This window comes from Miniopterus schreibersii (genome assembly GCF_964146895.1).
Source record: "Miniopterus schreibersii genome assembly, chromosome: 16".
Taxonomy (NCBI): Eukaryota; Metazoa; Chordata; class Mammalia; order Chiroptera; family Miniopteridae; genus Miniopterus; species Miniopterus schreibersii.
The window spans coordinates 15195035-15210290 of record NC_138116.1 but is presented as its reverse complement, the minus strand read 5'-3'; the positions used below and the strand labels follow the sequence as shown (position 1 = coordinate 15210290).

The window sequence follows — 15256 nt, the reverse complement described above, 5'->3', positions numbered from 1 at the left end:
CCAGCCGCGAGAGCATTTGTATGATTCCAGATCTAAGACAGTGTTGAAGTTACTACACAAACCAAACATTGTAAAGAGCAAGGGAGTCTATGTAAATACAGCAAGGAAAAGAAGCCAAGGAGCACGGCCAGAAAGGGGGAGGGCTGGACCAGGGGAGGTGCAGAAAATCATAGATAAGGTACACAGGCTTTATAGACAGCGCACACAGCAGAAATGCCCAAGTGCAGAGACTTGGAGACCGGCGGAGTTTGAGCTGCTTAAGCCTAACGGGCAATTAGGCTATAATTTATATACTGTAATGCTTCAAATGCTCCTAAACTGTAATAGAAACACAGCTCATTAAATATAGCCAATCTATCATCCCCTCAAGCACCTTGTAACTATGCTCTGAGAAAACCAATCACCTTTACATTTTAATAAAAATATTATCTTGCCTGAGTACAGAGAAAGGGGTGTAATTCATGGGATGAAAACCAAAATTTTTAAAAGGTAGGGTGAGAAATGGATGCAGAACTTTTAACCAACAGACCTAGAGAGTTCTTGGTCTTTCTTTTCAAAAAATGTGTCAGCAAGTCTTTAGAAGCTGAATTTGGACCTTAAAATAAGGGGGATTATGTTGTCAGTTATTTAGATCAACAGTTTAAGGTAAAATGGGTGAAAATTGTACTTCTTTTAGAGCGACTTAGCTAAGTGTGTTAAACTCAGTCCACAGGTTTCTCTGGACCCCTGCTTTTAATTTTTCTTCAGTTAATACCTCTTTACTTCATCACTGAGAAAAATTAAGAAATAAACATTGTTTCTACACTGAATCTTACTACCCAGCCTCAGCAATAAAGCTGAAACAATCTCATCCAAAGAGAACAAGTAGTTACTGTTAATAACTGTATTAGTTTCCTGTGGCTGCTGTAACAAATTCTCACAAACAGAGCTGCCCGAAACAAACAGAAATGCATTATCAAGTTCTTGAGGTCAGAAATCTGAAATCAAGGTGCTGCTAGGGCCACATTCCCTTTGGAGGCTTTCCAGAAGAATCTGCTCTCTGCTTCTTTCAGCTTCTTGACTTGTAGCCACACCACTTCAACCTCTGCTTCCTTGGCAGCCTCCTCTTCTGTCTGCAAATGTCTCTGTGCCTCACTCTCATAAGAATGTCTTTATGGGGACATTCATCATAGGCATTAGGGCCCACCCAGATAATCCACAATAAACTCCTCCTCTCAGAATCCTTAATCACACCTTTTGCCATGTAAGGTATTTTCCCTCTTTTATCATATAATGTCATATTCACAAATTCCAGGGGTTAGGACATGGGAGGCCACATTCAGCCCACCACAATAATTATGATTGTTATAGCAACAACTGAAAATCTTTTAACAATGTACAGTTTACAAAGTGGAAAATCTTGGACTCTCAGGGAAAAGTTAACTGCTCTTTAATGCTCATTTGATAACTTAATGTCTTTTACCACTTTATTTCAAAGCAAATAGATGAAGTTTGGCGTGAAATGAGATGGATCATGGATGCTCTACAGTATGCAAGATACAAACAATCAATTTCTGGCTTATTCATCACTAAGCTGATAGACCCCTCAGATGAGCAGACCCTAAAGAAGATCAGCTCTACATCCTCACATATAGACTGTCTTCCATCACCATCCCCGTCCCCAGAGATGCACAGGAGAAAAGCAGTGAGTGGTAAGCAACAAGATCTCAAGTTATGTATTTCAGTCACCAGACTCTCGGTCCTATCCCCACTGATGACGTTCTTCAGTGCTGAGGCACTGGTCCCATCAAGCAGCAGGAAGCACTACTCAGTGGTAAGAGTCTAAAAACATAGAGGGCACAACATTGGAGCAGTGGAGGGGTAGGAAACTAAGGCAGTAAGCTGAGATCAACTCCATTTAGGAGTAGGAAAGACTCAGTCCAAGCTTCTGAGATACAGAAGGACAGAGAGCAGGGAAGAGGACTCAGAAGAGCAGAGTGGAGAGGGCTTCAGTGCCACGTGCAGGCCAGGTTAGCTAAGCGAATCTGACTGAAACCAAGTAAGGAAGGAGAACAGGCCCAGCCTCTAGGAAATAGGGGCTGACAGGAGCAAGGAAGGAAGTAGGTCCCACCTGATCAACAGTTCAGGGCAAGCTTCCCTCCCAAATGGCACCAGTGCCCTGGGGTGAGAGGTGGAAAAGAAAGAAACCTTGGATAAACTAGAATCTGGAGCCTAAGACCAAATAAGTAGGTTGGCATCATTGTGGACACAGCTAGCAGGAGACACCTTACAGACAAGCTGGACGAGATATCCAGCCAATCACCTCCGCTCTTGGGAATCAAGTTTCAATTCACATGGCAAGTGCTAACCACAAATTTCCACAAAACACCTTTATGCTTATAAAGAGAAAGCATACTAGTCAAAGGCAACATAATGTTCTTGCCCAGGACATGTTAAGACTAGTGCCATATGTTTAGTCAATTAAAATAATGGCATTCAAAGCATCCTTCCTAATTCTGTAGTTTAGTGATTTTCAACCAGTGTGCCACAAAAATTCCTAAAACATGCAATACTTGACTATTACTGGGTGAAAATCGCTGCCATAGCTGATAAATTACAATTTTGTAAGCTTTACAATAAAAATTGATATTTTTAATAAACAGTACTGAAATGTGGGCTTGTCCCATAGGGGGCAGCATGGTGTAGCAGAAAGAGCTTCGGGCTTAGAAATCAGAGACCTGGATTCAAATCCCAGCTTTATTTTACTAGCTAAAGGAGCTCAAACAAATTACTACATGAGTCTCAGTTTCCGCATATGTAAAATGAGAGAAATATACACCTTGAAAAGTTACTTGTGAATAGGATAGTCTATGTGAGAGATGCATGGCATATTATAGACAATTGATTGTAGGTATCATATTTAATGTTATTAGTCTTCTTACAGAAAACAGTGGGGATATGACTTTTCCGTAAGTGAGTTTGCATATCCTCCTATTTTTAAAAAACCTCAATGTCTGAAAATCAACACTGCGCCAGTGGAAGAATCTGAGAGACAGCTAATTTACATTACCAAAGGATTCTACTATTTACCAAATAATTCAACAAAAGAATTCTTTAAGTAGAGTCTCTCAAGTGTATCTTTATAGATTCTTACTGGGCTAAAACACTGTCCCTGGCAGAAGTTAGTCTAATGCGTTAACAAAAATTTCCTGCCCAGCCGGGAGTGGCTCAGCGGTTGAGCACTGACCTAGGATCCAGGCGATCTCGTTCGATTCCAGGTCAGGGCACATGCCAGGGTTGCGGGCTCGATACCCAGTGGGGGGGGGGGTGCAAGAGGCAGCAAATCAATGACAACTCTCTCATCATTGATGTTTCTATCTCTCTCTCCCCCTCTCCCTTCCTCTCTCTGAAATCAATAAATTTTTTTTTAATTCCTGATAATTGCATATGTATCCCAATAAGAATGTATATAGGGTGCTATCCAGTCTGTTGGAGGTGTTAAACTCATGAGATCAAAAAGAGCTTCCCGGAGGAGATGACAGAGTCAAGTACTGAAGGATCAGCAAAGTTGAACTGAAAAAGAGAAAAGAGGAGAGCATCATAGGCAGAGGGAGCAGAATGTGCAACTATGTTGTAGTTCAGGGAAACCCAAGCAGTCTGGCTGAACTCAGGATCCAAGTACATTGGTCTTTTTTTCTTTTTTTTCACTTAAAAAATATATATTTTTTGGTTACCCACCATGTTCCAGGTACTCTCTGAGGTAAGAGGGATATAGTAATAAACAAAGCAAAGTCTCTGTTCTAAACACAGTGACAAACAATGAAAACATAAATTTCAGATAGCGAAAATTCCCATGTACAATATAAAACAGCAATCCGGGCAGGCAGGCCAGCATGGAATTCCCTGGGATGATCAGCAGAGACCTGGCTGTGAAGGCTGCATTCGAACCTACCACAGAACAAAGAGCCAGTAGGGCAAAGATCCAGAGTTGGAATATTCTAGGCAACCAGATAACAAAAGGCTCTGAGATGAGTGAGGGACGGAAAGAAGGCCGAAGTCATTGGGACAGCGTGAACCAAGGGGTAGCGGTGAGAGAGAAGGGAGAAAGGCAAGGGACAAACCAGGGAGGGCCATGAGAAAAGATTTGGATTTTATTCTACTCGTCATGAAAAGCTGTTGGAAACTTTTAAGCAAGGATTGATGTAATCTGAATTACTCTTTCAAGCCAAATCTGGCTGTTATACATACAGGAGAACAGTACTGGAAGCAAGGAGGTCAATAAGGAAGCCATTAACAGAGGAGATACCAAGTTTTCTGGCCTGTCTCAGGATATGATGATGCCATTTTTAAAAAAAAAAAAGTGAGACAAGGAAAAGCAAGCTTGGGTCGCTGGGCACGTTGAATTTGAGTTAGTTTTGGGACATTCCACATAAAAAGAAACATTCAGGAGAAAACAGAATGTAGGGGGTCTGGAGCTCAGGAAGGAGAACTGGACTAATGAAGACTTAAGAATTACTGACATGTGGCTCTAGTGGGTTTGGCTCAGTGGTTAGAGTATCGGCCTGTGGACTGAACAGGTCCCAGGTTCAATTCCGGCCAAGGGCACATACCTCGGTTGCAGGCTTGATCCCCGGCCCCAGTCTGGGTGGATACAAGAGGCAACCAATAGATGTGTCTCTCCCACATCAGTTTCTCTCTCTCTCTCTCCCCCCCCCCCTTCCACTCTCTCTGAAAAAGCAATGGGAAAGTATCCTCAGGTGAGGATTAAAAAAAAAGAATTGTTGACATATAAATAATGTAGCTACAATAATGCTTGGGACTCACTAGAGAGAGTAGGTATCGTAAGAAGAGGAGACTATGGAAGGAGCAGCAAGACATCTCAGACTAAAAAGGAACCACCAGAGAAAGAAGATTTAAAAAAACAGAGAGAGCAGTGTCACAGAAATTAAAGCATGTCAAACGATGGTCAGAGGTTAAATAAAACTGAGAAGCTTCTATTGTTTTGTTTTGTTTTGAATAAGGAAGTCATCAGTAATCTTGATGATAGCAGGGAAGGAGCTGGAAACTAAACCAAAGTAGATCGGGGAGCAAGTGGGAGTAAGGAAGTGGAACCCACAGGGTACACTCTTTTTTCAAAATCTTGGCTGTGAAAGAGAAGAGGGAGGGAGGGCAGTAGCTAGGGAGGTATAGTGTTGAAAGGGCATTTTTAAAGGCAAGCTAGATCTGCCCTCTGCCATTCCACAACTCACATAATTCTACAAATCACTCAATTCTACTTCCACCTTCACAGCCTTTGTGTGTCCTGTCTGCTCACAATTTCCCAATCTTTCTTTTCTTGGCCGCAGGATCCTAAGTGGTTCCCCCTGGCTGTATGAGGGTGGCCTCTCCTATGCCACAGGAGTGCCAAACTCTCGTTGGCCAGATGATGGGTTACACACTCCCTGCTGGGAGGATCTGGCCAATTACATTCAGATTTTATTATTGACTTAAAATGTGAGCGATGATCATTCTGTTTCTTAAAATATAACCCTCTCTTGGGCCCATTTGTTCCTCTGAAGCCAAGATTCCACAGGCTGTGAAACACAAAGACGTGGAGGGCAGCAAATGAAAAATGGAACCGAGTGACAGGGAAACTGTTGAGAGCTGTGTGAAACATTGAGTGTCCTATCCCCTCACAAAAACAAAAGCATTTCAGAGCATGAAATCTGCATACTCTGTCATCTCCACTAGTGCAATGAGTTTTCATCATTTGAAAACCATTTATGAAAAAGAAAAAAAATCCAGTTTAGAGGAACATCCCCGAGTGGCTCACAGGAAGAAGTTTGCAACATAATTTCATTGTGTGTGGGTAGGGTTCACCTAACTTCTGAGGACCTGCTGGAATTGCAGAGCCTATCACAAGCCTAGCCTCTGCTGCTAGCCCAAGACTCTGTTTTAAGGCTGTTTTGGATTTGTTTGTGTGTAACTGGGGTGGGGGGTGGGGGGGAGTGAAATGCTTTTACTTCCCATTTCTATGTGGTTTTCAAACATGAAGTAGAACTCCTCTGAGTCCATTAAAATTAAGCATCTCCCAAGGACCCAAGGGGGCAAGCTGGCTCCTAGAAAAGGCAGCTCAAGGCAGGGGGTGGAATGATTTCGTCCCTCACATGGGTATTTTCTCCCCCATTCCTTTTCTGTGGGTGTAGTGGTCACAGGCAGTGGTAATTCCCCCCCCCCCATACTATTTCTCCTAGTGACGCATGGGTGAGGCAACAGGGGGAGGGGGGATTTGTTTCCTTCAGATGCATTTGAGGATTATCCTGAGCATCCAAATGTAAATCTTCCTGGTAGTCTTTTCCCAGATGACGTTAAGGACGCTATGGCATAAACTAAACAGCTTGAAAAAAATCGACATCTGAAGATGCTATTTCTCTTGGGAAATTAGAAGGTGAACAAACCCCTGAGGTTCTACCCAAGGCCTGAGAGATTTATTAAAATTCTTTATGTATAAAATATTTAAATTCTACTTACACGCAGTGAAAATAGATTCACTGAAGCACAAAAAGAAATACAAATTCAGACAAAAATGCATTAAAAATGTAAAGATGTATTTTTAGAACAAATCCTGCTTATTATTCCTTTCTTTTTGTCTTGCCATGTCCCCTGCTTTGAAGAGAAAAGCAATAGCTTTTAAATCAATTACTCTTTCCTGAAATGTCATCTCTCCATAACGCCCTCATAATCCACATCAACCCTACCCTGCTGTTGTTGGCCTGATCCACTGAGCCCAGGAGTTGCAACACCCATTACAATGGCAAGAAAGCCAAGCTTCCTAAGCCAGCACTAATACTATGGGCAGAACCTTCATCAAACAGCTCCTGGGTCAACCAGAGGGAAACCAAGGTTCTACCAGTGCTAGCCTGCCCAGTGGGCCCTCTAAGGGAAATTGAGGAGCACAACCAGGTTTATTAAAATAACAACTGGGCAAGGTGCCTCTGATGCTTAATGGAGCATATGGCTGGATCAGGGGATGGAAGCTGCATTCTTTTCCAGAAAGGGAGGGAGTGGCAGTGGCCTAAGTCCCTGGAAACTCTCCTCAGTGCCCTGGCTGGCATGATGGAGATTTTCCCAGCTTGTTCTGGGAGGGGTATCCCACTCTAAGCAATAGGTTCCACTAAGTCTCATAATAAACAATACAACCACCATGGAAGTCAAATATTTAGATTCCCACTAGAGCAGTGTTTCCCAAGTGTGGGTCCATGAACCTGTAAATAATATTTACCACTCCATACCCAAGCCCTTTTTCATCTCCATTCTGGGTTACTACAGTTATAACTTGCTCTTCTCTTGATTTAACGCCCATCTCCCTTACTCCTCGGAGCTCCAGTAGGAAGTTACACCACTTACTAAGTCACTGCTAAATCTAGGTGAGAAATAAGAGTCCCAGACTAAATCATCACCAACACAAAACATCATACAAGAGATTGCTGTTCTCCTTCATTAACAGCATTCTCACAGCAAACCCTTGAAGCTTATCTGATTGCTGATTTGTAATTTAATGAGCCACCTCTTGAGTTGTTTTCTAGTTAATCTCTATTTAAGGACGGAAAGGATCTCAATAATACTGACACCTTCTGTTTGTAAGGCACTGAAAGCCTTTTTAACCAACTAATTTAATCCTCATAGCACCTATGGAAGGTAGGCAATATAATTACCTCCCCGCTAGAGATGAAGGTTCAGAGGGGCTAAGTGGTTTGCTCTAGATTGACACAGCAAGGAGTAGGACAGGACCTCAGCCCAGGTTTGTCTAATTTTAAGAGAATTGTTCTTTCTGCTATAACTGGGCTGACTCACCAAGTCAAATATAAAGAAAAATGATTTGGGTGACTGCTTTCAGGAATGTCTATGGCAAATTAAGTAAATTAGGCCTTTTTTTTTTTTTTTGAAAAAGCAGTCTTTTCAGGCTGCTTTCAGTACTGCTTTTTAAGAGGCAGTCAAATTTTACCACCTTTTATGTTCCCAGATTTCAATATTTGTTTCTATTTCAATTCAACTCAACGTATTTTACTGAGAGCTTTGTATGTACCAGATCCAGCACAAGAGGCTGATAACACAATGACAACTCAGTCACAGTCTACTCAGGAGGGCCTCACAGCCTGCTCACATGTCCTAGTTCAGATCGCGTGATCTGGGAAATACAGAAGATGAGAAACGTCCCTTTGCTTGCCTCCTTCTTTAGTCTATTCCTTCATTGACTGACTTCAACACTTGCTAAGCAGAGATGAGTAAGACAATAATGCATGCTCTCTAGAGTTCACAACTCAGAAGTCGATAAACATGCAAATGAGTAATTTATAAAAAAGCTTGATAAATGCAGTAACAGAGATATAAATAAAATGCTATAAAAGCCAAACGAACTGAGCAACTAACCCCCCCTGGGGAAATCAGCACAAGCTCTTCCTGAGAGACTGAGTCTTAAAATATGATGATCTATTAAAATATTAGAATGTCAGCCCTTTAAAGCACACCTTCATATACCCCTTAGTCACCTGCAAACAATAAATGGTCACTATTTGTATGCTGAGAGGTCAAAGTGCAAACTGCTCTTTCAGAGTGCTTGACCTGAGTATGGGCTGGAAATAGGAAAAAGGTGTCACAAACCCCTCAGCAGTTGCTTCTAGTTACATTTTTCTTATCAGACTCCTAATGGGTTGAATGGTGGCCCCCAAAAAGCTATGTTCCTGTCCTTACCCTTCGAACCTGTGAATGTGACCTTAATTGGAAAAAGGGTCTTTGAAGGTGTAATCAAGGATCTTGGGATGAGATCACCCTGGATTATCCAGGTGGACTCTAAATCCAATGACATGGGTCCTTATAAGAAAAAGAGTCCATATGAAGACAAGCAGAGACTGGAGTGATGCAGCCACAAGGAATGCCACCAGAAGCTGGAAGAGGCAAGAAAGTTCTTCCCCTGCCCCGGCCTCCAAAATTCAGCCCTGCTGACACCTCGATTTCAGCCTCTGGCTTCAAGAGCTGTGAGAGAATCAATTCCTCTTGTTTTAAGCCACCCCTTGGGTGATAATTTGTTACAGCAGCCACAGGAAACTAATACAAGACCTAATATGATTCTCTAGCAGCAGCATGTCAAGAAGCCCTTACTAAGAACTTAATTAATATAACTTTGCGTGGGTACTAAACAAAGTAGGCTAGATGAGCCATGTCCCAGCCCTCAAGAAGCTTCCAGGGAGCTATGCAAAGGCTAAAGTGAATGGCAGTATAGCAGCTCTTTGGAGTGAGACAAATCCGCATGTGGGTTCCTATTCTGCCATTTAGTCTACTACATGAATTGGAAAGTTTAATAAGCCTAAGCCTCAGTACTTTTTTTTTTTTTTAATGTTTTTACTGATTTCAGAGAGAGGAAGGGAAAGGAAGGGAGAGAGAGAAACATCAATGATGAGAGAGAGTCACAATCATCAATTGGCTGCCTCCTGCATGCCCCAAACTAGGGATCGAGCCCGCAACCCGGGTGCATGCCCTGACCAGGAGGAATTGAACAGCGATCTCATGGTTCATGGGTCGACGCACAACCACTAAACCACACCAGCCCAGTAACCTCAGTATTCTTATCTGCAAAATGGGAATAGTTGTAAGCATTATATATAAGATAAAGCACCTAAAGCACTTAGCATAATGACTAGTCCACAGATCTTGTTATTACTAAAGTCAACTATCAGTTCTTTGCCTGGATATTATTTCCAGCCCAATTTCAAATCTTCAGTTAACCTCTCTTCCTCATCACCCCATAGCACCTATTGCTGCCATCATCAAAAACAACCAACAGTTCTGAGACCCTGTTACTTGAAGTGACCTTTTTTCTCACTAAAAATTGGGGAAAGTAGTGTCTAAAACTTGTTTTAAGAATATCTAAGTCATTCAGCCCAAGTCTTTATGAAGTTCTCTACTTTTAGGTTGAACATCTTTTTATATGTCTTCTTTCCTAACCATGTGACCTTCCATTATTTTCACTAGAGACCAGTGCCAGCACTGGTGCTCACAAGATCACCCATCCTTGTTACATCCATCAACCTACCCCTCTTACATCTCCAACAGTTCCCTTTCAAATGGTTCCTTCTCTAACCACAAACATCTTCCCTCAACCTCCCAATCCCCTCCCAGACCAGGCTCCCATTCCATCCCCTCAAGTTCAACTTGTCCCATATTAAATTTACCATCTCTTCCACTGCCCAAACATGCTGCAATTTAACTCCTCCAGTTTAATATTACTCCATCTTTCACTCACTGAGGCTTGAAACCTACCAGTCACTTCAGGGCTTGTGCACTTGCTTCTCCAAGTTGTCTGGAACACTGTTACCTAAAACTTTCCCATAGCTAGTTCCTTCTAATCACTGAGATCTCAACTCAACTTTCTACAGATTCCTCCCCTGGCTACCTTATCAATAGAACCTTCCTCCCAAGTCTCTTTACCTGAAATCCAGTTTCATTTTCTTCAGAGAACTTCGCACTATCTAAAATTAATCTTACATACTTTCTGACTTATTTGTTGTCTAATCCACTCTCTATGAGCTGCTTGAAAGCAGAGACCATGTCTGTTTAGCACAAAATAGGTGATCAGTACACATCTTTGAATGAATGACTTACCTGGAGTTCTATTTTCCTCCACATAACCTCTGCTCTTCCTCAGCCCCACAGCCTGAAAAAGATAAATGTTTAAAGGAAACATAGCTTGAACCACAGCCTCCTTGCTGGCCTCCCTGCTGTCTGTTCATCTTACATCCTACCTGCTACATAATTACCCTAAATCACAACTTTCATCTTGTCAGTTACTTCCTCAAAATTCTTCAAAAACTTCCACTGGCTACAAAATTAAGAGGTGGGGGGAATACTTCACACCCTGACCCTGAAATAAACAAACAAGAAAAAAAAAAGTCTTACATCTGGATCTACTCACTAAAACAGAAGAAACCCTAATCCTATTTGTGTAAATTACTGAATCCCTAACAAAACAAAAATTTTCCCTAAAGTTTGCCATATTCTTACGATAATCATGTCTGACTTTCTACCATGAACAGACTGACTATAACGTTGTAACCCTGTGGGTTTTTACTTTTTAAATAGCTGTTGTATTTTTAAATCAGCAAGCCAGTCCTGAATTTGGACTCCCTTGTAGAACTTTGCAAGTAAACTATCTTTCTTTTCTTATTTTTCTTTTCTTAATGCTTCTGTGCCTCTAAGTCTTCCTTTCACAGCAGTCTCAGCCACAAGGTTATTCCCAGTTTTTCACTGTTATAAATCACACTGCAGAACACAACTTATAAATGCTTCCATGTACACACAGTGACAATTTCTCAAACACAGATATCTAAAACAGGACTTGCTGGGACAAACGATACATACAATTTTATTCTACCTAATTTCTGTCCAAAGGGCTGTACCAGTTTATATTCCCACCATCATTATATGAGCGCCCCTGATTTCCCACACATCACCAACACATGAGATTATCACTCTTTTTATTTTTAGCAAATCTGATGGGGGGAAAAATGCCTCATTGTTGTTTCAGGTTGCATTTTCCTAATTACTATCTAGCTAGTAATTATAGTCTATCTAAGTTGAACATTTTTTATTGGTCATTTGTATTAATTATTCTTGGAAGTGCTGGTTATTTCTTGCGCATTCAGACTGTCTTCTTAGTGATTTATAGGAATTTTTATATATTCTGGATATTAATCTTTTGTCAAGCATATTATTACTATTTTCTTCCAATCTATCACTCATCTTTTTGTTTATGGTATCAATTGTCTTACAAAGTATTAAGCTTTGATGTAATCATATTTATCAATCACTTCTTTTCTGACTTCTGGGGTTTTGTCTTGCTTAGAAAGACCACCCCACCCCAAAATTACATATTATCTTCTAATACTTATAGGGTTTGGTTGTTATATATGAACTACATGGAATTTACTTTTATATATGGTATGAGGTAGGACTTTCTCTAATTATATTTGCTAAAGGGATAACCTATTTTCCCAACACTATATACTCATTAATCTATTCATTGCCCTAATTTCAAATGTTACCTTTACCATATGTTAAATTATCACACAGAATGAAGACTGTTTGGGGACTTTATTTTTCTATTCCATAGATCCATAGATCCATTTAAACTTTGTAATTAAAAGTACAAAGTTTTAATTACCAAAGCTCTATAGTATGTTTTGATATCTGGTAATTCAGGCCCCTCTCTGTTGTATCTAAAAAAAAAGAAAAAAGAAAAAAAAAGTATGGCTAGTCTCATAAATTTTCTCTTCCAGATGAATTTAAAAATCAATTTACTAAATTCCATTTTTAAATCCTATGGAGACTTTTTTATTGGGACTGTCTCAATTTTGTAGATTAGAGATTTCTTCGTTTTAAGAGCACTTTCATGTTTTCAAAATTAGCATATATTTACCAAGTACCTATTATGGGCTGAGTTTTGTGGGAAATTAAAAGGACTTTAAGATAGTCCTTGCCCTCCAACCTGATTGGGGGAAAGCCTGTAAGTAAGTAGCACATTCAACGACAAATGTCTATAGAATTAAACTTGTGGCTCACTGACAATCATCGCAGCATGCACTTCAAGATTTGTTTTTGCCTCTGATTTTACTTCTGGTTGTTTTTTTTTTTTCCTTCGGCCTTACTTTTTTTTTTTTTTTTCTTTTTAGACACCTGACAACGTGGTGTTTGTACACATAACGGATTTGTTTTTTACAGTCACCCTTAGTAAGTCCTACTATCATCCCCATGTCACAGATAAGAGAACAGAAGCTCAAAGAAGCTAAGTAGCTTCCCCGAGATCACAGAGCAAGTAGGTGGAGGAAGGTTAGGGCTCGGAACCAGGCTTCCCTGGCTTCAGCCACCCCAGTGCTGCCTCCTCTCCCTTCCCCCTTTTTAACTTCCGGCTACTGCACCAAATGCAAAAAAAAAAAAAAAAATCCTATCTGAAGAATAGGGAATGATAAGTGAGTAACAGCCAGCTCTGTCTCCTGTTTCATCCTGTCTACACAGCCCAGTGGGTAATGAAATAATAAAACCCTACGCGGGGCGTGAGGCCGCCGTCGGGCGGGCCTGCCAGGGTTCCGCTCCTCCCTTTCCCTTAAGCTAAGCACAGGGCCCACCACCGCTCTATGCGAAACGGAAAGGTGGGGCCCCCTGTTCAAAACCGCTTTAATAATTTCAAGAGGTGAGTGCAAACCATTAAACGAAGCACAGGGCCCTTCCAGGAACAGGAGGGCGGAAGGGGGTCTGACGCCATGGACTCCGCGCCCAGGAAACAGCCCCGGCTCCGAGTTTTTCTGTTTCCTAACCTCGGTCTCTGGCTTTGCAGATTCACAGCCCTGCTCTGATGAAGAAGGCTGCTCAGAAGTCTTCCTCCCCACCGACAGCGACTACGACTCCAGCGACGCCCTGAGCCCCCGAGACTTGGACCTGGTCTACCTGTCATCGCACGACATCGCCCAGCAGGCTCTCAGCGGCCTGAGCGGCAGCGCCCCCGACGTCCTGCAGGTGCACGACGTGAAGTCTCCGCTGGGGCCCGGCCAGGACCCTCAGGGCCGGCTTCCCGGGCCGGGGCCAGGACTGGGGCCAGACCCAGACCACACGTGTGCCGAGTTCCTCCACGGCCTGACCCTCACGGGCTTCGGGCCCAAGAACCACGGCAAGATGGCGCCGGGAGCGCGGCCGCCACCGCTGGGCTTCCTGGGAAAGCGGAAGCCGGCCAAGCACCAGCACTACGGGGGCTTCAGCCGGCACCACCGCTGGCTGCGCATGCGCGGTGAGACGCAGTCGCTCTCGCTGTCCGAGGGCGTTTACACTCAGCACCTGTCCCGGGCCTGCGACCTGGCGCAGCAGCCCGGGGAGGCCGAGCGCCTCGGGCCCGCCGCCGATGGGCCCCGGGGCCTGGTTCTGGCCCACGCCGCGAGCCTCCCCGAGGGGCGGCAGAGCATCCTCCAGGACCCGAGGCCCTCCGTGCACCGCATCTACGTGGAGGCCTACCCCGAGGCGCTCGCGGACGTGGGCGCCACGCCCTGGGCCGGCCTGAGCCCGCCCCCCGGGGGCCACGCCCGCCTGCCCAGCCCCGCCCGCCCCGAGGTGAGCCCCGAGGCTCCCGCCGCCTCGCCCGCGTCGGAAATACTCAGCAGCATGCTCTAGGGGCCTGGCTGTCTCCGCTCCGCCGCAAGTCCCTGCATTTTCTGTCGCCCAGCCTGGCCCCGCCTTGTCCCCACCCTTTTTCAAGTGGTTTGAATGTTAAAAAATTCATAGGTTCCAGGTTCCAGGCCCTCTTTTTTTTTTTTCTTTTTTTTTTTTTAAAGAGGCCGTGGTCCCTGTGGCTCCGTGACCAGAGGGCACGTGCCTGGGCTGCAGGTTCGACCCCGCCCGGCCTGGGGCACGTGCCGAGGCCACGCGCGGATGCGACGCTCACATCCCTGTTTCTCCCTCCCTGCCCCTCCCTGCCCCTCCCTCTACTCTCTCTAAACCAATCAATGGGGAAAATATCCTCAGGTGAGGATTGACAAACAAAAATGATAGAGTTGGGGTAAAGGCGGGAGTTGCCAGTGTCATTCCCAGGCCAGCCTCTGAAGGGCATAGGGAGGCTTTTGTGTCCAGAGACTCCTGACATAACAGTTGGAACGTGCCTGTCCTTCGGGGGGCCTGTGACTAAGGCAGGGCGGCCCGTGGAGCCACCCTCAGTTCTGCAGCTGGCTTTGTAATCTGAACCCCCTCCCTCCCCCGGGTTTAGGGCTCTTTCATGAATTTGTGATTGGTAAGAGGAGTTCTATCCATGAAAAATAAGATTAGCATTGTTTTTCTCTCCTTTCTGAACCTTTAGGATGATTTGGAGGCGAGAAGCCCAGGTTGTATCTCTAGGGCACAGGGTCAAGTGGACTTGTCCCGGGTTCCCTGTCAGCTCAACCACGTCGTCCCAAAGTGCAGGGTTCTCAGAGGCTCGCCAAGTCCAGTTTATCCATCGGCACTGATCTGATTAAGGAGGCCTTGGGCAGGCCTTTTCTTCACTTCGTGCTGTGTGGAAACCACCAGAAACAAAAGTAGAGGATGGTTGTCTTCTAGCTCTGTCTTGCAAAGATAGAACAGGGCAGGAAGCAGCCCTTCCTGCACTCTTGCCTCCCATTCAGGCATGAAAAAGGGCTGTTTGTTATTCCAGGGGCAAGAAGAGGGGCTGAATTAAGAGACAGCCTGGATTATAGTCAAGACAAGGGGAGGGAGAAAGACATGAGCA

At 43.8% G+C, this 15256-nt stretch overlaps 1 protein-coding gene across 1 annotated transcript in view; it reads left to right on the top strand.

Moving 5' to 3' along the window:
• ANKFN1 (ankyrin repeat and fibronectin type III domain containing 1) overlaps positions 1-14169 on the top strand; it is a gene marked incomplete at its 3' end in the record, with an annotated part of 128747 nt that extends 114578 nt beyond the window's left edge. The window contains exons 17-18 of the mRNA XM_081162062.1: positions 1478-1691; positions 13346-14169. Coding sequence (XP_081018188.1) covers positions 1478-1691; positions 13346-14169 — 1038 coding nt within the window. The remainder of the gene's footprint in view (positions 1-1477; positions 1692-13345) is intronic.
• Positions 14170-15256: the final 1087 nt, after the last annotated feature.